This window comes from Saccostrea cucullata, unplaced genomic scaffold (assembly GCF_032062105.1).
Source record: "Saccostrea cucullata isolate Sc308-1 unplaced genomic scaffold, CSIRO_AGI_Scuc_v1 ctg853, whole genome shotgun sequence".
Classification (NCBI taxonomy): Eukaryota; Metazoa; Mollusca; class Bivalvia; order Ostreida; family Ostreidae; genus Saccostrea; species Saccostrea cuccullata.
The window spans coordinates 45,653-71,310 of NW_026928637.1; the positions used below are offsets into that span (position 1 = coordinate 45,653).

General features: G+C 33.6%; 2 protein-coding genes across 4 annotated transcripts in view; one reads left to right on the forward strand and one right to left on the reverse strand.

Moving 5' to 3' along the window:
• The first annotated feature begins 944 nt into the window (after positions 1 to 944).
• The window catches only part of LOC134278251 (synapsin-like), a 36,318-nt gene continuing 11,604 nt past the window's right edge, over positions 945 to 25,658 (forward strand). Inside the window, exons 1-6 of the mRNA XM_062760569.1 lie at positions 945 to 1,005; positions 2,203 to 2,546; positions 3,436 to 3,493; positions 3,675 to 3,766; positions 6,427 to 6,577; positions 11,184 to 11,273. Coding sequence (XP_062616553.1) covers positions 2,320 to 2,546; positions 3,436 to 3,493; positions 3,675 to 3,766; positions 6,427 to 6,577; positions 11,184 to 11,273 — 618 coding nt within the window. The 5' untranslated portion in view covers positions 945 to 1,005; positions 2,203 to 2,319. The remainder of the gene's footprint in view (positions 1,006 to 2,202; positions 2,547 to 3,435; positions 3,494 to 3,674; positions 3,767 to 6,426; positions 6,578 to 11,183; positions 11,274 to 25,658) is intronic.
• On the reverse strand, positions 16,346 to 25,229 carry LOC134278252 (metalloproteinase inhibitor 2-like). 3 transcript variants are annotated; one of them, XM_062760570.1, is made up of 7 exons: positions 25,077 to 25,229; positions 23,702 to 23,755; positions 22,251 to 22,365; positions 21,994 to 22,136; positions 21,782 to 21,893; positions 21,536 to 21,660; positions 16,346 to 17,052 (listed from the first exon to the last, which is right to left on the reverse strand). In XM_062760570.1, exons 3-7 carry the CDS (start codon positions 22,357 to 22,359, stop codon positions 16,744 to 16,746), a joined length of 798 nt encoding a protein of 265 aa, XP_062616554.1. In that variant the 5' UTR covers positions 22,360 to 22,365; positions 23,702 to 23,755; positions 25,077 to 25,229; the 3' UTR covers positions 16,346 to 16,743. The 3 variants fall into 3 exon arrangements, with proteins under 3 accessions (XP_062616554.1, XP_062616555.1, XP_062616556.1); XM_062760571.1 differs by lacking the exon at positions 23,702 to 23,755 and having other exon boundaries at positions 25,077 to 25,221; XM_062760572.1 differs by lacking the exons at positions 23,702 to 23,755; positions 25,077 to 25,229 and adding an exon at positions 23,465 to 23,496.

Consider the following 25,658-nt stretch of genomic DNA (forward strand, 5'->3'; position numbering starts at 1 on the left):
GAAGAAAAATCCTATAACTTCCTGCTAGAAATTAATTGCTCTAAATCTAAAGCACACTCTTGTGATTTTGTCAGACTTGAAAATTCATCTCTTTAGTTAAGTACTACCTTGAATTTTTTAAAAATATATCATCCTGGAACGAACTTTCTTAACATCCCTTAGATCAAACCTGTATGAATGATACATCCAGGGACAGCCTCTGCCAGACTATGCTGGATCTGACCAACATTTTTAAGATGTGTGACTATCTGTATTTTGAATTTAATCATCTCTCAGTCTTTTCTTAGCATGAAGGATGGACTCATGTCTTCTTTCTAACTAAATGAAATATTCAAAGTATATTTGCTTACATGTGTAACAAATTCAGATACAAATGATTTAAAAATATCACACAATAATTATATTTTCTTTTCGTAATTGAACACCATTGAATAGAAATAGTACATGTATTACTTTTGAGTCTAGTACATTTTTGGCGGAACTGTGGCATATTAAAATGTCTCTTTATCTGATTCTAAAAATTCAAACAGAGCAATAAATTGAATTAAAATTTTTAAACAATCAAGAGAAACGGATTTTTTAACTGATTGAAATTAATAACTATGATACATGGAATAAAAACATTGACTTCAGAGTTTCAGGATTTTTGGCTTTTAACCATAAAAAAGAACCGTTTTTGGCAAACCGTTTATATTTTATATTCCACGCCGTATTAATTTATGAACCGTAGTTTCAGTGTAGATCAACAAATAAGTACTTCTTTATTTGAGTTTAAGTTCTGGGAGTTAATTATGAAAGGTTTATTCAGCACGTCTTTGGAATAAGTACAGTCCCTTTTTCTATCGCTGTCCCATCGATCTCAGCTATATACCTACTCATCTGAAACATTATCATAAATATCCTGGATCAATTTTACTCTGTATCATGGGAATGGTATTGATTTTCTTGTTTCCAGAACAGACAGGATGTAGAATGGAATTCAGTACAAGGCTCATTTATTCCCGGGTAAGACTGTCTCTCTTCTATTACATCTCGTACATGTAGAATATTTTTACTTTATTTCAAAATATTGGGATTTTTTCTTGAAAAGACCTATGTTTTTCTTCGGTGAAGCAGTTTGACCAAAAATGTCGGCTGACTGTAGCACGATCAGGCGGCTAGAACAGATCAATATTTGCTGTCTTTGAATCTCATGTACGCATAGTCTCAATGAAAAAATAATTAATAATGTACTACTAGTACAATATTATCAAGATAAGCACTAGGCTTGTTTAAAAAAACACGTGCTATTTTGATCTAGCTTTATTTATAGATATATATCATCCTGTAGATTGCTTTTATTCATTCGAAATTCGAAGTCTGTTGTAAATCAGCGTTATCAAAGAATTGCAAAATTGATGATATAGTACTTCTGAAACACTAAGTATTCCAATGCCCACTTTTTTTTAACATGTGCTACATGTAAATTGAAAAAAAAATGGAGAGAAAAAAAAGACAAGAGCTGGTAGGGTAAGAAATTCTATTCTTAATGTTCATTCATGCTGAGCAAATATCTTTCCCAGTAACTACAGTAAGCCTTCTTTGATCCGCAAATCTTCGTTTACTTAGTTCATAACTGAATTTCTTTTTCAATATCGGGTATTTTGCACCACACAATAATAAGTATAGGTATAGTATCAGAAATACTAGTATTACTAGGTTTAACGTTCCCATTGATATCTTTTATGCAGGATTTTTTTTTTCAAAAGCAGTAATTTTGATCAACAGAACACACCGGAGATAATTTCTTTTGTTATTTGAAATTTTCTGAATAATTTCGATAAACACTCTAGTAATGTTGTGATGCACAAAGATGTTTGAAAAACAATACGCAAAATATTATTATTATCATTTTAGTCATAACCAAAACTACCTGGTCCCAATCTTACTGCGATTCAAATATTTTAAAAGTTGAAATATTTACAGGTATATCATCAACATACTTTGTCTTTACTATGCTTTCAAATATACATGTACTTATTACCGACGCTTGTTTTTCTTTTTTAAACCTTACATTTTGGAATTTTAAAAAATCCTTAATTATTAATAGAATCGATTTATTTTCCGATTGGGAGGAGAAATGAAGGAGGTTATGAAAAAATGACCAATTATTTATCTGAACACTTGAATAAGAAAATCAATTTTTTTGTTTCTTTACTTTAGTTAAAGGCTATAAACTTATGTCAAGATTTTGAATAGCTGGGTGTCCATGTTCCACTTCATCAAAGAGAGAGACGGTGAAGCCAATTTACTGCAGAAACGGAGCTCATATCAAATGCCATGAATTTCTTACGGAGACGTTTTAGTTCAGGCGATCTCCAGGGCGAATTGAAGGACCGAGAGGACAATGCCACTATTCTAAATTTTAAAAAAGGGCCTTCGCCCAGCGCACCAAGTTCTCCTTCTCGATCTACAAGTGCAGGGATCTCTCATCCAAGTGTCAATAAACCATATAATAAAGATCGATGTAAGATTCTGCTGGTTGTGGATGATCCCCACACAGACTGGTGAGTAGCACTCAATTGATACTCACTGCTTCCATACACGGACGGGCTTTATGGCAAACTCTATGACTTTACCATGATAAAGTCAAAATATCTGTTCAACCTTAACATAAAATAAGAGATGCATAAAGACACATTTTAGAAAACTTATTTAGAAAGTTTCTGTGAAAGTCACATTTAATGTATTCAGTGGTATGGAAACAATTGCGGATAAAAGATAGGTATAAACCCCTCCTCATATTTCACAAAGAATTCTAAAGTGTTAAGGTTTTCAAGAAACCGCTAATATCAGTCCCATGGAACGAAAACTATCAGGTGCACGTGCAGTAACATTATGCGAGAAAGATTCTTTTACAATAATTTCTTTTAGATTTTAGACTCCTTATTTCGTGACTTTAGAGCGGAGGCTCTTACAGAGGCGCCACACCGGTGACTTTTGTTAGGAAAACGCAATTCTACAGGTGCATAAAAGCATAGTGAAGAAATTTTTCGTAATTAAGTCTTATTTAAGTTCTATTCAGTGATATAGGAGGATTTGCCGATATGAGACGAGTACTCAACAAGCTTTATGGACGTACGGAAGAATGAACACCACAAGACGATATACCCCAACCCCCTCTTTTATTGTTCTCTGATATATGTTGATTTTTTCCTTCGATTTGCCCCTGTTTGGTGTAAAAAGCAAAAGCCCTGCATACCAGTTTTTTAAAGCGCTGATTTATTACAAAATTCATAAACTGTACCCATCCACCTTCCGAAATTACATTTCTTCAATATTTTGAATTAAAAAGGCTTGTCCTATTTGATGGTGATGACCAAATAATTGAATGTAGTTTCAACATCCTTAGAAATCGGAACTTTGTACTTTCCTTGATATGCCTTAATTTTGTAGGTCTAAGTATTTTGTCGGAAAGAAAATTTTTGGCGACTGGGATGTCAGAGTAGAGCAGGTAAGCTTGGATTTGTCTATAGATTAACTTATGACTGACTGTATCGGGTCTAGGTAAAATCGTCGATAATTTACTTGCTAAAAAACAACATACGTATGTTAAAACGCACACACACACACACACACGCACACACAAGCACAGAGTTCGTAATTCTTATTGTACTTGCCTTGTTCTGTTGCAGGCAGAATTTAGTGAAATCAATTTGGCCTCCTATACAGATACCGGAACCATGGTAGACATCAAAGTTACAAGGAATGGAACAAAGGTCGTCAGGTAGGAAAGTAATGAACAAAACCTAAAATTGTATATAGAAATACCAGGTATAACCAACAACCTAAACGTATATATAGAAATACCAGGTATAACCAACAACCTGATAGTGTATATAGAAATACCAGGTATAACCAACATCCTAAACGTGTATATAGAAATACCAGGTATAACCAACATCCTAAACGTGTATATAGAAATACCAGGTATAACCAACATCCTAAACGTGTATATAGAAATACCAGGTATAACCAACAACTTAAACGTGTATATAGAAATACCAGGTATAACTAACAACCTGATAGTGTATATAGAAATACCAGGTATAACCAACAGCCTAAACGTGGAAATAGGAATATTAAAGATAACCAACAACCTAAACATGTATAATATAGGAACACTAAATATAACTAATAACCAGATCATGTATATAGGAACATTAAATATAACAAACAACCTAAACGTGTTATATAGGAACATTAAATATAACCAACAACCAGATAGTGTATATAGGAACATTAAATATAACCAATAACCTAAACGTATATAAAAGAACGTTAAGTATAACCAACAACCTAAACATTACATATAACCAACAACCTAAACATTGAATATAACCAACAACCTAAACATTTATTGAAACCAACAACTTAAACATTAAGTATGACCAACAACCTAAACATTTAGTATATCCAACAACCTAAACATTTAGTGTAACCAACAACTTAAACATTAAGTATGACCAACAACCTAAACATTAAGTATATCTAACAACCTAAACATTTAGTATAACCAACAAATTAAACATTAAATATACTAGTATCCAACAATCTAAACATTAAGTATGACCAACAACCTAAACATTTAGTATATCCAACAACCTAAACATTTAGTGTAACCAACAACTTGAACATTAAACATTAAGTATGACCAACAACCTAAACATTTAGTATATCCAACAACCTAAACATTAAGTATATCTAACAACCTAACATTTAGTATAACCAACTACCTAAACATTAAGTATAACCAACTACCTAAACGTTAAGGATATCCAGCTACATACCTGTACCTACATATTAATTTAGCCTAGGAACATTAACTATTATAGTACTGTGTATATGTAACATGAAGTATTACCAATAATTTAAAAATGTATACATGTATTTAGGAACATTTAAGAAATAAACAACGTTATTCAGTGAACATGGCGTTATGAATAGCAATTGCTCTGCTGGCATATTCCATGATGCGCGCTAGCGCATCATGGAAAATATGCCAGCAGAGCTATTGCTATTCATAATGCCATGTTCACTGAATAATCGTTGTTTATTACTTATATTTGCATTCTTTGATTTTTTTTCAAGAGTATCAGAGGAAATCCTGACTTACATAAGGACGCATCCTGTCTTTAGTAAAGAAAAACATACGGCTTTAAAATCAGTCAACCTGATTAATGCTCCTTTTCTCTAATAAATCACAAACAATTTATAAAGTATTTGCCTCTCAAACACAGTTATCTGGATACAAGCAGCGCTGTCATCACATTTTTGTTTTGATGCAGTTGTGACGTCATCGATCAACGTTATTAAAACCCTCTGACAAAAATCAATGATTTAACACTATGATGAAAAATGAGAATGCTTTTATAATGATTATTACTCCAGAATGATTTTCTATAATTTTTTTTTTTTAGTTTTTCTATTTATTTTTAATAGCTGAAATCATTCTTGAAATATAGATATACTAGTTATAGAAATTTTCTCTTTCTGAATGTTATTACCCAAGTGTGAAGAGTTATCGTTCTTTGTACAAATATGCATGATACGAAAAAATAAAAATATGGCAGTTCTCTACAATTTTAAAAAGTTTTATTATACAATTAAATACATTGACCAAAATTAAATTTTTAAAGGTATAAATCAGCAATTTTAAATATTCTAAATTTCTTTTTTTTTTTTCAAAGAATATTATTAAAAACTTATTTTTATTCCTCTTATGGAACATTTCATATATATACTTCTCAATACACTATATATGTGTAGTGCAGTTTGTTCTACACGAGTGTAATAGAGCAATTGCACTTATTGTAGAAGCAGTTGCGTCTACAGTCCTATGAACGCAGTTGATAATTACGTGTTCATAGTGGGAGAGAGCAGTGGATATGCAAATATAAAGTATTACCAACACCATCAAAGTATATACAACATTAACTATTACCAGCAGCCTAAATGTGGAAAGAACATAATCTATTAACAGCAAAAATGACAATCAATACCAACAAACTAAAAGTATATAAAATAATCTCCTTAGATAATTAAATACTGGAACATACCAACAGTACTATGGATATGTTTTAGTCTTTGTATATAATGTGCTTCTAAATTTTTTCCTGTTGCATACTGTTGGTTAAAATGTTATTATGGAAGTTGCATCATAAAAGTATAAAATACAAAAGTATTCATGTAGAAGTATAGAAAAGACGCTGTCTTGTGTTCTCTTATTTGTTAATTGGCAGCATTTTAGCAGGATCTCAAAAATACCCTGGTATCACAATAATAAAAATGTAGAATGATAATTCCAACTAAGCATTCTTAAGATTATTCCGCCTTTTTAGACGTGAATGATATACTAGTAGATACCTTGTCTGCTATGTCTTACAGGTCATTCAAACCAGACTTCCTGCTGATCAGACAGAGTGTAAGAGATGCATGTGAGGACTGGAAAAACATTCTATTAGGATTTCAGTACGGCGGAATTCCGAGTATTAACTCTTTACATTCTATTTATAACTTCCAGGACAGACCATGGGTGGTAGGCTACAAAATATTTAATCACAGACTTAGTTTTTAAGCGGAATTTAATGTATATCTAGTCAAAGTAAAGCTGAAATTGACGAAAACAGTATTTCATTTGAAGGATTTTATTTGAGGAAAGTAGTTGATCTGTTTGCTTGTAGAACATTTATTTTTGGTAAATTCTCATTCTGAGCTTAAAAACATGTATTTCTATGCTCTGCATTTTTTTGGGCCCGTACATGTTGAACGCGGGGGAGATATGCTACTTTATTAGGATAGCCTTTTGCTGTCCCAGAGTTTATTACAAAAATCTTATTGGGATTTCGTTCCCTCAGGTGTTGTTTTTGTAAGGTTAAATTTAGGTAAATTCTTTCATTTGAAATGAAAACAAGATGTGTTTGTGAAACACTAATGCCCCCGTATGGCAACATAGCAAAGATTAAATTTTTCTTACATGCAAATTTATTAAATTGGTACCAAAAGTAGGGGATTCTCACTGGAAAAACGATTGCGAAATATGAAAGTAGGCCAAGATTAAAGTTTTTTCCATAAGTACAAAAAACTCCAAGATCAAGGTCAAAAGGTCAAGGTAATCGGTATCCAATGAAAGATCTTGCCACATTGAATACTTTTGAATATGGAAGTCCTAGCCCTAACCGTTCAAAAGTTATGGCCAAGGTTAAAAATTTTTAAAAGTAGGTCAAACTCCAAGGTCAAAGGGTCAAAGTTCTTGTTATTAAATGAAAGGTCTTGTCACAAGAATTTAATATATTAAGTATGAAAGCAACAGCCCTAACCCTTAAAAAGTTATGGTCAAGGTTTGCTTTTTAAAAGTAGGCCCAACTCCAAGGGCAAGGTCAAAAGGTCAAAGTTCTTGGTATCCAATGAAGGCTCTTCTCACAAGGATTACATATATGAAGTATGAAAGCCCTAGCCCTTGCCGTTCAAAACTTATGGCTAAGGTTAAAATTTTTCACAAGTATAGAAATCTACAAGGTCAAGGTCAAAAGGTCATAGTTGTTGATATCCAATGAAAGGTCTTTTAACAAAGAATACATATGTGAAGTATAAATGTCCTGGTATCTATTGTTCAAAAGATATGGCCAAAGTAAAAGTTTGGAATTTTCATGTAAAAGTGGGTCAAACTCCAATGTCAAGGTCAAAAGTCAAATTTGGTAGTACCAAAAGAAAGGTCTTGTCACAAAAAATACACTTGTGAAATATGAAAGTCATAGCTCCACTAAATCAAAAGTTATTGGCAAGATTAAAGTTTTTGCGGAGAAACAGACAAACAGACAGACAGACGGACGGACACGACAAAAATTATACACGTTTACGGGGGAATAAAAAACTTCGTTTACGGGGGCATAAATATATCAAATAAGAGAACTGTAACCGTACATTTTCAGAGTTTGCTAATCAACTTTATCGGAAAAACGTTGCTACGGACCTGGTTTTTGTTATTCTAAAGTTTGAAAAGGCTTTTATTTTGAAATTAGTTAATCGGTATATTGTATTTTCAGTCTTATTTAATCCCTTACAAATATTATTTTATCAATATATATTTATATATATATATATATATATATATATATATATATATATATATATATATATATATATATATATATATATATATATATATATATAAATTATATTATTGATAAAATCAATCTGTATTGAAGTGTGAAAATTATTGATTTGAATATATAAAAAATATACACTATGCCTAACGATCAGAACTTAACTACATCAATACTTTTAGCTAGCTCACCTCAACAAATATTGGGAAACCTATAAATAATATAGGCATAATACCATCGGCGTCGGCGTCCCAGATTTAAATTTTCTTGTGCAGTATTGTGCAGCTGGTCGAAATTTGTCTGTTGTCTGTCGTCGTTGTTGTTGGCGTTGTTGTCGTCGTTGTCGCAAACTTTTCATATTTTCATCTTCCTCTCAAGAACCACGTTGTCAATTTCAGGCCAATTTCAACCAAACTTAGCACAAAGTGTTCTTGGGTGAAAGGGAGTCAAGTTTTTTCACGCCCTCCTCCAAGGTGAGATAATTACGAAATAGCAAAATTAATGGCATCAGTGAAAAAATCTTCTCAAAAATCAGTGAGTCAGGAAAGATGAAAATCATGTGGAATCATTATCAGGTAGTGTATATTAGTATTCAAAATTGTTCAAATCATGACCCCGGGGGTAGGATGGGGGCCACAATGGACGATCAAAGTTTAACATAGGAATACATGTGTATATAGAAAAAATCTTCAAAAGATTTCTTCTCAAGAGCAGCAAAACTTTGATTGGTCATATTTATATAGAAACATCCTCAGATGGTGTAGATTCAAATTTGATCAAATCATGACCCGGGGGGTAGGGTGGGACCACAATGGACGATCAAAGTTTTACATAGGAATATGGAATACTGAGTATATAGGAAAATCTTTAAAATTCTTCTTCTCAAGAATAAGCAAAGCCGCGATTGGTCATACTAGTAATTATGTGAAAGCATTCTCAGGGTGGTGTAGATTCTATTTTTATCAAATCATGACCCCTAGGCGTAGGGTGGGGCCACAATGGATGATCAAAGTTTTACAGAAAAAGTCTTCAAAAATCTTATTCTCAAGAACAGCAATGCACTAATTGGTCATATTTATCTGGAAGCATCCATATATATATATATATATATATATATATAGAGAGAGAGAGAGAGAGAGAGAGAGAGAGAGAGAGAGAGAGAGAGAGAAAGCACACTTTTACATGGATACCCACTTCCGCCCCAGCCCGGGGTTGAACTCTCGACCTTCGGAATTTGTCTCCTAGCAGTGCAGGAACAGCGCGCTGGACCGCTCGGCTATCTAGGCAAGTCAAAAAACTTGCTTTCGATGCCGATGGAATTCTCGCGGCGCTGCCCTACACTACACGGTCATTGAGAATAGAAGTGAGATACAGTTATTTGGACATTAGTTTTAACAGAGGATTGTTACCAATACATGTTGTAATGAAATTAATTATTATTTATAAAGCACATTTTACAACAACTCTTAAACTAACATAACTGCCCTAAGTGAAGAAATATTAATATAGAAAGCACAAAGAAATTCACTTTTACATGGATACCCACTTCCGCCCCAACCCGGGGTTGAACTCTCGACCTTCGGAATCTGTCTCCTAGCAGTGCAGGAACAGTGCGCGCCGCGAGAATTCCATCGGCATCGAAAGCAAGTTTTTTGACTTGCCTAGATAGCCAAGCGGTCTAGCGCGCTGTTCCTGCACTGTTATGGTAATAATGATTACCATAATGATAACATTTTAACGTCAAATGTTTAAAGTAAAACGTCTGAAGAATTTGAATGAAAGCGCGAACGTTTTACAACTTCTGTTGTCGTTTTTTTTCTTTTTTTAAATATATAATATATATATATAATATATATATATATATATATATATATATATATATATATATATATATATATAGTGTAAATTCAATTTTGTTCTAATCATGCTCCCCATGGGTAAGATAGGGCCACATTATGAAAATTCACAGTCAAAAAATACGTAAATATCCCTAGTTAGTGTAGATTCAACTTTGTTCAAATCATAACCCTCCCTCTCCCTTTTAGGGGTAGGATGGGACCACTTATGCATTTAAGCTTTTCAATACTTAACTGAATTTTGCTTTTTTTAGCTAATGCTCAGCCAGTAGAGCGATGTGCCCCCTGGTCCTCTTGTTTTTTTTCCGAATTTTTTTTTATTGAACTTAGATGCATGACTGATGTATCTTATCAGTTTTCTTTACTGATTCAGATGCTGAATTTTTTGGAGAATATTTTCCAAATGAATGGGTGATGTTATGTTTTTGAGCAGGTTAATTTTTTTTTTTAGAAAGCATCACCCCCCCCCCCAAAAAAAACCCATCCCTTTCTGGACAAGCTTGCAAGGATTATGCATATAGGGATGTTTATTTCCTTTGCTTCGAATACTGGCTCATTTTCTGGACGAGTGAACAGGTTTAATTTTTAGAGTGAATGCATCAAGAGATGCAAACGTCTAGATTTACTTTGGATACTGGCTCATTTTCTACATGGATGGACAAGTTTTTTTTAAAGCTAGACCATTCTAAGAAATATATAATCTCTTTCGTGACCAATAAATTTTCAATGATTTTTTAAACTAGGTTTGTTTTCTCCTAGACATGCTTCGGATGCTGTATCTAACTTACATTTTTCCAAACTAGGTTGAAGTTTTGGGAACAGGTTTATTTAAGAAATAACTGAAAACCTCTACTTAAATCAAACTCACATTGTTGATTCAAGTAGGGATGGACCTACTAGAGCCACATTTGCTAAATGCGTGAACGTGTTCAATAATTACAGAAATCCTCAGACGCTAGATCTGACATAAATATTATAGATTAATTAACACCTTAATTCTTTGGACCAGACCCATTACCAAGTAACTTAGAACTAGTTTGCATCCAACATATCAAAGTGATAATAATTGTTCTTTTCACTGTTTCATTAAGCGTTCATTTTTGTTCTTTCTTCAGATTTTTTTTCTAAATAAATAAATTAATTACACATATTGACTTTTTATTTTCATGTTATCATTCTTTAGTTTGCTCAGTTGATTCGAATACAGAAGAAGCTTGGGAAAGAGAATTTCCCTTTGGTTGAGCAAGCGTACTACCCAAATCATCGTGAAATGGTAAGTAGCAAAAGGTCTTTCTCCACAAAACTGTCATCCAGTCACCCATTCCAACGAACCAAATAATCTGCATCTTGGAATCATAATAAGTCTTCGATGTGATGATTGTAAATGCGTTTAATGCTATATAACTGAAATATGGCTAAATTATTACCAACTCGGCGTGAAACAAAAATCAATCAATCGAACAAACTATTGTAGCATAATGCCTCCAAATCTCTTAATAATAGTGTATTCCTCATATATGTGGATTGAAATATAAAATTTACACATTTAACAGTAAATGAGCATAAAACATTCACATCTAAATATGAATGCCTATACACATGTATGATAACTTTAAAATTTCAGCATGCAAGTGATTTAAAATTGTAAGCCTGAGTAAGCAAGTCAAAAATGGGAGGGGATTTTTTTCTTTCATTTAAGCTTTCAGAGCTTAAGTGTCCGGCTTTTATATAGGTATCTGTCTGTCTGTCGTATATTGTGTGTTTTTGGTCAACTTTTCATATTTTTTTACTTCTCCAAAAGTCATCGTTAATTTTCTATCCAACTTACCACAAAGCAACCTTAAGTGAAGGAGATTTATATTTGTTCTCAGGAAATACAATGCTTGCTCTCAAAGTGAAGACAATAAAAAAATCATGAAGATTTGGCCACATCATCTCAAAATCTTCTCAAGAACGAATGGACCAGAAAAGACGAAACTTATATGTGAAGTTTCATTACATACTCTACTTGCTCAAATTTGTTCAAATCATGACCCCAAGAGGTAGGGCGGGGTGACAGTAGAATATTAAAGTTTTACTGAACATTTAGAAAATGACTTCAGAAATATTATTTTTAATAACAGCGAGCCATTAAAAGTCATATAATAGAAAGGCATCCTCGGTTAGTAAAGATTCGCTATTATTTAAATTATGACACCCCGATGTTAAGGCAATAAACCAACATATAAAACAAGTTTTACATAGGTATATTACTGTGAAGTATTTTAGAATCTACTCACAAAGCAAAGCAAACCCTGAAAGCCATCTTTGTAAAGCGGCATCCTCACAAAGAGTAGATCGAAGTTTATTCAAATCATGACTCTTGGGGTAAATGGGGAGGAGGGGGAAGTAAAACATTGGAACACATGTATATTAAGAGCCATTCTCTGTAATGATTTGAAATTTTAATAGGAGCTGTGGCACGCATAGTCTCAGAATTTCTCCAAACTCTCTATGATAAAAGTCATTGATACCCTAAACTGAAATCAGGCGAAAATTGGTTGCTATGTTTTATAGTTACTATGGCAACATGTCTTAAAGTTCGAAAAATGGCAGTTTTTAACATGTTTAGAGCCCCATAGTTAACATTTGCGGCAAAACAAACAACTGGCAATGACTGTTTCCAAAAGTTGAAGAGAACAACACAACCATGATCAGTCATATTTGTATGGAATCATAATCGGGAAGTATAGATTGAGTTCAAATCAGGGGCCCGTTTCACAAAGCTTACTTAGGACTAAGTTATATCTTAGGAAAGAACTTTTTCCTATAAGTTCATTACTTATCCGTTTCACTAACCTCGTCTTATCTTAGGATATACCTAAGTCATGTCGTAACCTTAGGACAGGTAAATCGATGGCTTAGGAAGAAACTAAATATGCAAGAATTTTAACAGAGTGAGAGATTGTGTTCAGGGAGAGAAAAATCCAGGGGACTACCAGTATATGGATGATTGTGTTATCTCCTTCTTAAAACTGGTTTACTTTACATGGAATTACTAGGATTTTAAGAATTGACAAAGAAATGTAAAATTAGTCCCAAAAATAGCATGCTATAAGCACGATGTCTGTGTTACAAAAATGCATATGAATTGAACCATTAATATATATACACGTACATGTCCATATATGTTTTATCTACATGTAACAAATCAGTGGGGTCACAACAATATCAACTACCAAAATTCTCTGACAAGCAGAAAAATGTCATCAGAGGTTATAAGCAAATATCAGCTTTGTTTTCTATATCGCAAAAAATTTTTACCCCCCCCCCCCTTGTTTCTACAGCCATGAGAATACAAATAGATTTCCCCTGTTTCCGCTTCATTTAAATGACGTTCCACCTTTTTCAACTTTTCTACTGAACGAATAATTATATATGTCGTGTAACAGAGTGATTGGTTCTACTCTCCCTTTCTGACCTGAGTTATGCACGGTGATTTTATATGCAAGAAGGTTTTACACAATTAGCATGGATAGTAGCATGGAGCAGTTTTTCGCACAGACTTTTTAAAAAAAATGATAATACTATGAATGTATTCAATACAAAGCAATCGTTCTAAAATTCCATTTACTAATTTAAAAGTGAAGAGGTATAGTAGGTAAACAAAACAAGTTAAATAACAATACGTCTGATACCTCTATGAAGAAAAAAAATGTATAACACGTGGAATAATGTTTTTTTAAAGATCATATATTGTGTGCCCAATGGGAGAAGGGTGGGGGTTGAAGGTGTGTGTATGTGTGTGCTTAGTTCCAGGGGGAAACTTGTGAAAATTAAAGCAGCTTTCTGACAACATTGATTATCTAAAAACTTCTGTCCATGTTCTTAGAAAGTTAGGGGTAAGCCTAACCTACCACCCCTCCCCTTTTCAAGCTAAAGTTTATTTGTTACCCTGACTCAAACTGAAGATATTACTCATACTAACATGCTTCTAATAGTGTACCAAGAGTTGTAGATAGAGTGAAGAATTAAGTTATTATATTGGCTTTAAAAGGCACAGCTTAAGAAATGTCTTAGGAAAAAAATTAAGATAAGATTGTTTCGTGAAACAGCTATGACAAATCTAAGAAAGTTCCTAAGTTATAACTTAGGCATATCTTAAGTTATGTCTTACGACATGTCTTAGGAAACGTTTGTGAAACAGGCCCGGGAAAAAATTGAGCCAATTTTAACGTAAAATTGACACTTTTTTAGTAATATCTGAAAATTTACATCATATACCCCCGCTTTTGATGTTCTTTTCTAAATATTCAAGATAAATTTGGCCTATTTGCTTAAAATCAGAAAAAGTTTAAGACTTTAAAATAATTTTCTTGCCTATCAAATTTTCAATGCCAGAAAAATCACTTTTTATTAGTGCAGAAAGGTCAAATAATTGATGATGCGAAGCAATTGAAAACTTTTTCTTAGTCACACCTTTTAAGTGTCTTTTTTAAAACAAACTTAGAGTTCATTTTGTTTAATGCTTTAATTGGATAAAAATATTGGAGGGAAAACGTCAAAAATATAATTTTTAATTAAGACACAAATTTCAGTGCAAAAAGGTCATATGAAATGAACTGTAGCGCCAAAAGAAGTGTATTGACCCCATTTTTTTATTTGAATTTTAATTAAGCTATGTATATAGAAACTAAAAATTTATAAACGGGAGGGGCGGGAGGATTGGGAATTGCGCGTACTTTCAAAGGACTTGGACAGAAGTTTTAACTTAGCGAAGTTTGCTGCTAGAACTAAGCATTCACATACAAACCCTTTCAAGCCCTCTTCCCTTCCGGGCACATATTTTAATTTTTTTAAACATTGTCCTACATGTTATACGTTTACTTTTTAAAAAATTTGATCTTAATAAGGTATCGATCCCAGGTATTGTTTTTACTATACTTTTCTACTTGTCAATTATTAAATGAAATTCATAAATGATCGCTTCGTTTAGCGAAGACATAGGAGGACATTTTTAAAAATAAATTGTTTGTCAATGACTACTCCACGTTAGTTGTTTGTGCTGGGTAAAGCTTTCTCACACATATCACACATATCATATTATACATCAATATATTATTATATAATAAGGATGCCATGCAGAAAAAAATTCACAAAATCGCGACTACAGGTATGAAAATACTAAAGGAGGAATTTAAAAAAAAGGAAATTTATTGAAATCTCATGCATTGCTATAAACTGTATTAAGCGAAAAGGAGAACTGGTTGTAATCTCAAAGCCGTAGGAACTGGAGGAGCACGGGAGGTGTAATAATAATAATTTTACCGATGTATTGGATACTATAGAAAACAAAACTGCGTTATGCTTGTGTCCCCTCCATAATAACGTCCTAAAGGAGATTAGATGTAACCATTCTTTGGAGAAACATCTACATGTATTGATATATATCCGGAGCTTGGTTGGGGGTTCATCAAGAAACACACGCTTCTCGAAAGTGAACAAGTGTTTCCATATATTTAAAATATCATTTTTCAAGTTCTAATTTAATATCGATTAAAATACTAGTAATGGACATATAAAAAAAATCATTCAGTTGTATGAGAGGAGTTGTGGACAAGAGATGGGTACCCCAAAGCGTAACAGACGGACGGACGGACGTACCGATTACTATATACCCTCCCGCTTTTCAAGCGGGAGTATAATAAATATACATATTCATGTAGATAAAAACATAATGTATGTATGCATGTATAATAATGGATCAAATCATGTGTGTGGTTTTTTTTTACAAAGGCGTGCTCTTCTGATGATGGGGAATTATTCCAGCATGTGTACCATCTAATTCGCCAGCTTCAGTGGCCCAAATGAACGGACATTTTTATATACCTTGAACAAATTTTGACACATGTTTGCCATTATTATTGAAATCCTAGTAATTCCATGCAAAGTAAAGCAGTTTTAACCTGGAGAGAACACAATCATTCATATACTAGTAGTCCACTGGATTTTCTCTCCCCAAACACATTCTCTCTCTCCATAAGAAATCTTGGATATGCAGTTGCAATATTTGATTTCTTCCTAAGTCATCGATTTACCTGTCCTAAAGTTATGACATAACTTTGGAATATCCTAAGGTAAGACGAGGTTAGTGAAACGGATAAGTAATGAACTTAGGAAAAAGTTCTTTCCTAAGATATAACTTAGTCTTAAATAAGCTTTGTGAAACGGGCCCCAGAAAAGACACAAGTATAGATTTGGGGATTTCCAACTTCTACCGGTCTTGCAGAACCAATGACACGTATGTTTACTTTTCCAATTATGTAAGAAAAAGAGTCATATATGTACACTTTATTTATTCATTTATTGATGTACCCATTAAAACCCGTATACAAATTTATTTCTGTGGACCTGCGGCATAAATTACTTAAGTGCTAGAAAAAATTTTAACAAGTTCTTTTTAACTTTGATTCCTGTCAAAAATGTTTTTCATAGGTTGAAAGGATTGGCATGATTATAGACAAAGATCATTTTTCATGATGTAGTGTTGGCAGCTTCTTCATAATTTTGAACATCATTCAGTGATGTCTATTTTTTTTTTAATATTCTTATGACAAAAAAAAATGGGGGAAAATGACTGAATTCTTTGGCAAAAGGAAAAGGGTTGGTGAGTTAATATTCTATTGAAAAAATGTAGTTAGCTGATTTATACAAATGTACAGTAAGGCCTCTGTAGAATTGTTTGCTAGTGATAGCAACACAGCTCATTTTATATCGTATCTGTTAGGTAAATACACCTCGTGATTTTGTGATGATCGCCAGCTTTGGAACTCCCCGGGTCTATGCGGACCATCTCTTGGTATTTCGTAATACTCATTTTCTTCTCCTGGCATGTTTTGATTATTTTTCTCTAAACATTTTCTCAACTGTTTGTTTTTCTTCCACTGACAAACACCCCTAGAATTGATCATACAAAAGCCGTGTTCTTGGAGGCAGTCTGTGTACATTTTGGGGATCCATTCGCATTCTTTGGGACCGGGACCCCGGCAGTAACTCCCTTGACACCAGGACACCTGTAAAACGAGTTCATTGGCATCTTATTTTACATTTTCACTATATCAAGAAAAAGTAATTTCATTAACCAGAAGTCTCTGATGATACTGTAGCTCTACTGGTCTGTACATACAAAAAAAAACTACTTGGATTTGAAACTTTGCAACAGGCAATAATAAACAGAATTATGTACCTTACCTTAGTATACTTGTGTGTTTAACTTAACTGAAATCAAACCAAAACTGTAGGAGGAGTACTTAGCATTTTGAAATTATTCTTTAGAAATGTCTATGTTTAGTAACCATTGCAACACCGTTTATCGAGATCAAATATTGAAGTTATATTTGAATCAGACCAGAACTGTGGCAGGAAATACACTAAATTACATGTATCCCCATCTTAGTGTAGTCAAATCGTGTACCCAGTTTACTCAGTATATAGAAATTAGACAAAAACTGCAGGGGGAGTAGAGTTTTGAAAAATTGTTTACAGGCAAATGGACGAATGACGGATACATTACAATCGCATAAGCTCCTCTGGACTCTTCTTAGCAGTAAATTCTACTTGTGTGCAAAATCATACTGAAATCAGAACAAAGTTTAGGAGAAGTGTTTTAAAGGAATTTAACATGATTTTTATTAGCTCTACTGGTTAGAGACCAGAAGAGCTTATGCGATAGTAATGCGTCCGTTGTCCATCCATCTGTCTGTCTGTAAACAATTTTTCAAAATGCTACTCCTCCTGCAGTTTTATTAGCTCACCTGAGCCGAAGGCTCAAGTGAGCTTTTCTGATCACATTTTGTCCGGCGTCCGTCTGTCTGTCTGTACGTAAACTTTTCACATTTTCGACTTCTTCTCAAGAACCGCTGGGCCAATTTCGACCAAACTTGCCACAAAGCATCCTTGGGTAAAGGGGATTCAAGTTTGTTCAAATAAATGGCCCTTATTCAAGGGGAGATAATTGAGAATTAGTGAAAATTTGGTGGTATGTTTTAAAAATCTTCTTCTTAAGAACCACTGTGCCAGGAAAGTTGAAACTTATGGGGAAACATCCTCAGGTAGTGTAGATTCAATTTTGTTCAAATCATGTCCCCCAGGGGTAGGGCGGGGCCACAATGGCCGACCAAATTTTTATATAGAAATGTATAGGAAAATTCTTTAAAAATCTTCTTCTCAAGAACAGCAGAGCCATAATTGCTCATATTTATATGGAAGCATCCCCAGGTAGTGTAGATTCAAGTTTGTTTAAATCATGACCCCCGAGGGTAGGGCGGGGCCACAATGGCCGACCAAAGTTTTATATAGAAATATATAGGAAAATTCTTTAAAAATCTTCTTCTCAAGAACAGCAAAGTCATAATTTCTCATATTTATATGGAAGCATCCTCAGGTAGTGAAGATTCAAATTTGTTCAAATCATGATCCATGGGGGTGGAAAGGGCCCAGTGGGGGATCAATTTTTTATAAAGTAAGAAGAAAATCTAAATATCTTCTTCTCAAGAACAGCAAAGTCATAATTTCTCATATTTATATGGAAGCATCATCAGGTAGTGTAGATTCAAATTTGTTCAAATCATGACCCCCGGGAGTAGAGCGGGGCCGACCAAAGTTTTACATAGAAATATATAGGAAAATTCTTTAAAAATCTTCTTCTCAAGAACAGCAGAGCCATAATTGCTCATATTTATATGGAAGCATCCCTAGGTAGTGTAGATTCAAATTTGGTCAAATCATTACCCCGGGAAGTTGGGCGGGGCCACAATGGCCGATCAAAGTTTTACATAGAAATATATAGGTAAATTCTTTAAAAATCTTCTTCTCAAGAACAGCAAAGCCATAATTGCTCATATTTATATGGAAGCATCCCCAGGTAGTGTAGATTCAAATTTGTTAAATTCATGACACCCGGGGGTAGGGCGGGGCCACAATGGCCGACCAAATTTTTATATAGAAATATATAGGAAAATTCTTTAAAAATCTTCTTCTTAAGAACAACAAAGCCAGAATTGCTCATATTTATATGGAAGCATCCCCAGGTAGTGTAGATTCAAGTTTGTTCAAATCGTGACCCCCGGGGGTAGGGCGGGGCCAGAATGGCCGACCAAAGTTTTATATAGAAAAATATAGGAAAATTCTTTAAAAATCTTCTTCTCTAGAATAGCAAAGCCATAATTTCTCATATTTATATGGAAGCATCCTCAGGTAGTGTAGATTCAAGTTTGTTCAAATCATGACCCCCGGGGGTAGGGCGGGGCCAAACTTTTGGATTCAAACTTTTCAATAGTAAACCAATTACTACTTTTTCCTAGCTACAATGCTCGGGTGAGCGATATGGCCCATGGCCTCTTGTTCTAATTTTAATATAATTTCGTACAAAAGTAGACTACACAAAGATACATAATTCTGTGTATCGGTTTTTGATTTCGATGAACGGTGTTGCCGTGGTTACTAAAAATAGAAATTTCTTTGAAATACATTCAAAATGCTACTCCTCCTACATTTTTGGTCTGATTTCATTATAATTGGCACACACGTAGACTACACAAATGTACATAAATCTATGTACCTGTTTTTGATTTCGATGATCGGTGTTGCTATGGTTACTAAAAATAGAAATTTCTGTGAAAAACATTCAAAATGCTACTCCTCCTACAGTTTTGGTCTGATTTCAAGTAGACTAAACAAAGATGCATAATTCTGTGTATCGGTTTTTGATTTCAATGATTGGTGTTGCCGTGGTTACTGAAAATAGAAATTTCTGTGAAAAACATTCAAAATGCTCTTCCTCCTACATTTTTGGTCTGATTTCATTATAATTGGCACACAAGTAGTCTACACAAAGATACATAAATCTGTGTACCGGTTTTTGATTTCGATGAACTGTGTTGCCGTGGTTACTAAAAATAGAAATTTCTTTGAAATACATTCAAAATGCTACTCCTCCTACATTTTTGGTCTGATTTCATTATAATTGGCACACACGTAGACTACACAAAGGTACATAAATCTATGTACCGGTTTTTGATTTCGATGATCGGTGTTGCTATGGTTACTAAAAATAGAAATTACTGTGAGTAACATTCAAAATGCTGCTTTTCCTACAGCTTTGGTCTGATACAATATAATTGGCACACAAGTAGACTACACAAAGATGCATAATTCTGTGTATCGGTTTTTGATTTCAATGATTGGTGTTGCCGTGGTTACTGAAAATAGAAATTTCTGTGAAAAACATTCAAAATGCTCTTCCTCCTACAGTTTTGGTCTGATTTCATTAAAATTGGCACACAAGTAGACTACACAAAGATACATAAATCTGTGTTCCGGTTTTTGATTTCGATGATCGGTGTTGCCGTGGTTACTAAAAATAGAAATTTCTGTGAAAAACATTCAAAATGTTACTCCTTCTACATCTTCGGTCTGATTTCAAGATAAATTGGCACACAAGTAGACTACTCTAAGACACATAATTCGATCTGTTTATCGGTTTTTGATTTCGATGATCGGTGTTGCTGTGGTTACTAAAAATAGAAATTTCTTTGAAATACATCTAAAATGCTACTCCTCCTACAGTTTTGGTCTGATTTCAATATAACTTGGCACACAAGTAGACTACACTAATATACATAACTCTATATACTAGTATCGGTTTTTGATTTCTATGAACAGTGTTGCCTTGGTTACTAAGAGTAGAAATTACTGTAAAATACCGCATATACTCGCCTATAAGTCGGCTTTTTTAGAGTTCAACCTTGGTCCAAAACTCTATGTCTGACTTATGGGTGAGATATAAAAAGATTGGTATTTTAGAAGGTCAATCTTTCTAACATCAGTTTAAAAAAATACACTTATAAGCGAGTATAAACGGTACTTTCAAAATGCTATCCCAAATACAGTTTGAGTCTGATTATAATATAATTTGGCATGCAAGTAGACTACACTGAGATACATAAAATCAGTTTTGTGTTTTTGATTTTGATGATTGATGTTGCCATAGTAATTTAAATTGAAAATTCTGTTAAATTTTATTAAAATACTACTCCTACAGTTGTAGTTTTATTGCAATCTTGCCACAAAGAGACTTAATCAAGGATCTCGTTATTCTATTTATTGCTTTTGTAAAGTTTTAAGTCCCAACTGCTACTTTCCTCTTCCTTTGTTATAAGTACAAACCAGGAGAGCTACAGTCTGGTATTTTTTAATAACCATGGCAACACCGTTCATGCATCAAAACCATCCATACATGCACTAAATTTTGTATCTTGTGTAGTCAGCTTGTGTCTCAAGTTATATTGAAACAAGACCAAAACTGTAGGAGGAGTAGCATTTTGAAAAAAAAAATGTTTACAAGCAAACAGACAGACGGACGGACGACGGGCATCTTACTATCGCATCTCTTCTGGTCTCTCACCAGGAGAGCTGAAAAAGCGGAACAAAACATACGAAATTACGTAAATTAATTGTGTGAAATAATTTAAGTATAATTTGAGGAAAATAACTTACTGAACATTTACAGTTCCTCTTGTAGAAGAATTTGATCCCTTTAAGCTGATGTCGGTTCAGTGTTTTGTAATTTTGAACCCAGTCACACATACTTGACCAGATCTCTCCCTGTCTTTGTATCCTGGCTGTAAATTAATTTTATACTTGGTCTTATCTTAATTCTTACCTACAAACACAGATTTCAACACTTTTTAATGCTAAAATGATGTGAACCTTTTACTCCTTTTAAACCTTTTAAAAGCTGACCTGACAGGATGTACGTTTTGCCTTTGTTGAGTGTAAGTCCACAAGCAGCCCCCGACGCCGAGGTATGGATGTATTTCACTCTTTTTCCATGCTTTCCCAGCAGTTCCTTGCCCTAAATTGAACATCGGATACTTTACCAATTACCCGGTATGTGCATATTTCTAGAACATGTCAGCTTGTTCAACTGACAGCTTTTCTCACTTATAATGTACCTTAAAAAAGCGATGTATCCTGACTTTATACTTCTTTTCGATTGGCATTCTTGCATATGGATTTTCCGGATTCATCATATTTGGTGCCTTAATGATACTGTTTGGATAAACGTCTTCGCTGTCCTTTACCGTAGCGACCAAAACTGAAAAGAAAATCACGAACAAAATCTCTCTCCCTCTCAATAATATGAAAACTTTGGTATTGTAATCAATAGCATTGTTTGTATTAAACTGAAAAAAAGTTGAAGCGTACTCACTAATCCGAGCTTTACAGTAGTGATTCTGAATGTGTGTTGGGAAGCAAGTACATGTCCATACTTCTGTGACGGCGGTACACAACACAAACAAAGTGTAAAGGAAGATCATGTTCAGCTGATATAAAAAAAAAAGTTTACATGTGTATACACTAAGAGTTTCAAGACTACAATTTGTTTGTTTTTTTCAAATCTTATGATCCAATTTATTTATGTTCATTTCCTTGACCTATTTGGACATTGATATTTGCTTCTATCATTAAGCTAATTTGGTGCAAACAAGTACAATTCAAATTATCAAGTTATCTTCTGAATGACTACAATATTCATTCCGGTTCTTTAGCTTTAACAAAAGATAGGTGCCATTTATCTTGTCAGCGAAAGATCTGATATGCTCTATTCATATCTGTGTCTAAATCTTTTGTCTTAAATCAATACAATTGTCGCTCCTGAAAATTCCTGCAGTGCAGCTCTCTTAGTGCATCTTCTGCTTAGACCATCTCTAAAAAATTGACTAAAAAGGACCTGACTCAAAACCTATTTTTACATCTTTTATTCCTCCTATCCCGTCAACTAATATGTTGAGTTTTTCTTGAGAAAAATATTCCACCTACGTACCGAACCAGTAATTTTACCATGAGTGGGGACAGAGCAAGCAAACATTGTTTTTAAGATGACCTGACGTTGTTATTTTTTTTAATATGATATTTTATCATACTTAAGAGTAAGATAAAAGTACAAACATAGTATCGTTTCTTTCAAATGATACATGCATTCCTCTGAGCTTCTTTCAATCTTTAATTGTCAAGGGAAAACGATTGATTTCATATTGATATCGCTTCATTTAAGATGCGGATATTAATAACGATCGTGCGTCGTCCGTCCGACTACTAGTATATATGTATTTGTATGTCCAATAGCCTATATCTTGTTTAGGGTATAACGCTGAATCTCTTGCAATAAATTCAACCTATCATTGGCCATTTTTCATGACGAACCAGTATGTCAATGTCTTTCACGGAGGTCGCATAAATGTACAAGTATCAAAGTTTAATATCACTAGGAATGAATTGTTTCAATTGTATATTTCTTTACCATCCTTCGCTTAAATTATTTCAGACGAAAGTTTTTTTTTTTTTTTTGCCCAGCAAAAGGAAAAGTTTGACCGTTGACATATAACCAAGGGTATTTACTTACGACTTACGAAAAATTGTAACTCACCTTGGTATTCTAACAAAGAGTGATGCCTTGAAATTAATATCAGTGGAAATTTCGAGTAGGAAACCTAATTTAGTCTTTATATGTAAATATTTTAAAAATAAACCCGTTTATGTGTGGATATACAAGTCAATTAAACCAAATAAAATTCTATAAGGAGAATTCAAATGCAACCTTTACCATCTGCAAAGTAAACGGATATTCTTGATAAATAATTATAAAAAAGAAATGCTCACGTCCGGGTCACAACGTAGATTTATCCTTCATACATGACAATGGATAGGCACAAACTACAAAAAAAAATAGTTTATTAGAATTCAAACACAGAGACACATTGTTCTCTTATCTGTTCTTCATTATTCTTAAGTCTTGGTTGATTTAAATTTAATGTTTTTGCTCAATCATAGTAAAGAACAACCCATATCTCATTTTGGAGGAATCTTATGCTTATTTGTTGACATTATACATTGACTTGCTGATTTTATATGTATTTCAGCCCTAGTTATATTTAACTGTGCATATAACCCTTATAAAAATTTTTGATTGATTGTCAAGAAAAAGTCATTGGTTGATAATTTAAATTGGGGGAAGGATGCATTGGAGGTTCGGGGTTCATTCTCACACACAGCGATTTAACCATTATGTGGTGCATGTACACGCCTTCATATGATATGGTTTTGTATTCAGTATTATTTTCTTTATTATATCCTCGCAACGGAGTTGGATGATAAATAGAAACGCAACCGCTCGCGTGTCTGTTTGTTTGTTGGTGATTAATGTCCTGTGTGAAACGGAGGTGACGATTTGCATCGGGATCGATGTCGAATGCCGTCTTGTTTTATATATAAAGATATGGTCTTGTTTTATATATAAAGATATGGTCTTGTTTTATATATAAAGATATGGTCTTGTTTTATATATAAAGATATGGTCTTGTTTTATGTATAAAGATATGGTCTTGTTTTATATATAAAGATATGGTCTTTGCAAGATGATGCCCGCTCTGCATTGTCTTCGTTTCTTATCAGATCAATTATTGATCAATTTTTTAATGCCACTGGGTCAGAAAACCTTAAACTAATATGATAGTCTCCTTGGGTAGTGTAGATTCTAAATTGTGCAAAGGTGCAGGGTGGGGCCTGTGTTGAATAAAAAAGTTGGTTGGTGCTAGCATGTAGTCGTCGGAGAACCTGACCTACATGTAAGACTGGCTGTATGGGTCGTCGGAGAACCTGACATGAGACTGGCTGTATGGGTCGTGAGATCTTGACCTAAGACTGGCTGTATGGGTTTTCGGACAGGGCATGTCAATATTTTACTCCCAAACAGTCCCATTTCCTCAGATCTCTGTAATTCATCTCTACTTTGAATTAAGAATTGCTTATTCTGTTTATCCTAATTAAGAATGGAATTATTCTTTGGTATTGTGCTCTCTCTCTCTCTCTCTTTCTCTCTCTATTTCTCTCTCTCCCCCCTCTCTCTCTCATTATATATATTATACTGTTTATCAAAATTATATGAAAGGTATTTAACAAAGACAAAATCTACATGCAGTAGCTTTAAAATTCAGTAAGGAATATTGCTAAAAATTATAAGTTTGCGTATACTCACAATTATACAAATAAATCCATCTGATTTCCACAAAATTCACAAACCAATATCTTTAATCAAAATGCACCAATTTACAGATCTAGAATAATCCCCAATCACATGTTTTTATTAAGAGTATCATGAGCTTTGGAATTCCTTTTATGTGTAATCATTAACTCATTGAATGGGCTTTATCAGGTTTCCTGCTCTTGTGGTAATGATTCTTTGTGAACATAGCTTTGAGATGTGTTGAAAGAAGGATTATATTATCGAATAATCTACACCCATGTCCACAATATATCGCACAGAAGACTATTGTACCCAAACATGTGCTAGAGTCGGAGGTGTAGGGGGCTCATATCAAGTTGCCTTTCCACGTGTTTTGAACCGATTGCTTAATACTGCATACCTAGAAAGGGTTTTAATGTTAATTTAAGCAATGATTATTTTAATGCAGTAAGAATTCCTAGCAAAGTTTTGCTTTTTATCATGTTTTTTTTTTTTTTTTAAATCTGATAATACATTTCAGGCAAAATATGGTACATGTATTTTGATTAACGTGTATATTATTGTAAATTTCATTATTTTTCCCATAATTTTTAA

Coding starts and splice junctions, on each gene's coding strand:
- LOC134278252 (XM_062760570.1), bottom strand. CDS start 22,359: ATGATCTTCCTTTACACTTTGTTTGTGTTGTGTACCGCCGTCACAGAA. Junction 21,894..21,993: donor GGATACATCGCTTTTTTAAG/GTACATTATAAG, acceptor TGTTCAATTTAG/GGCAAGGAACTGCTGGGAAA. Junction 21,661..21,781: donor CAAAACGTACATCCTGTCAG/GTCAGCTTTTAA, acceptor ATTAATTTACAG/CCAGGATACAAAGACAGGGA.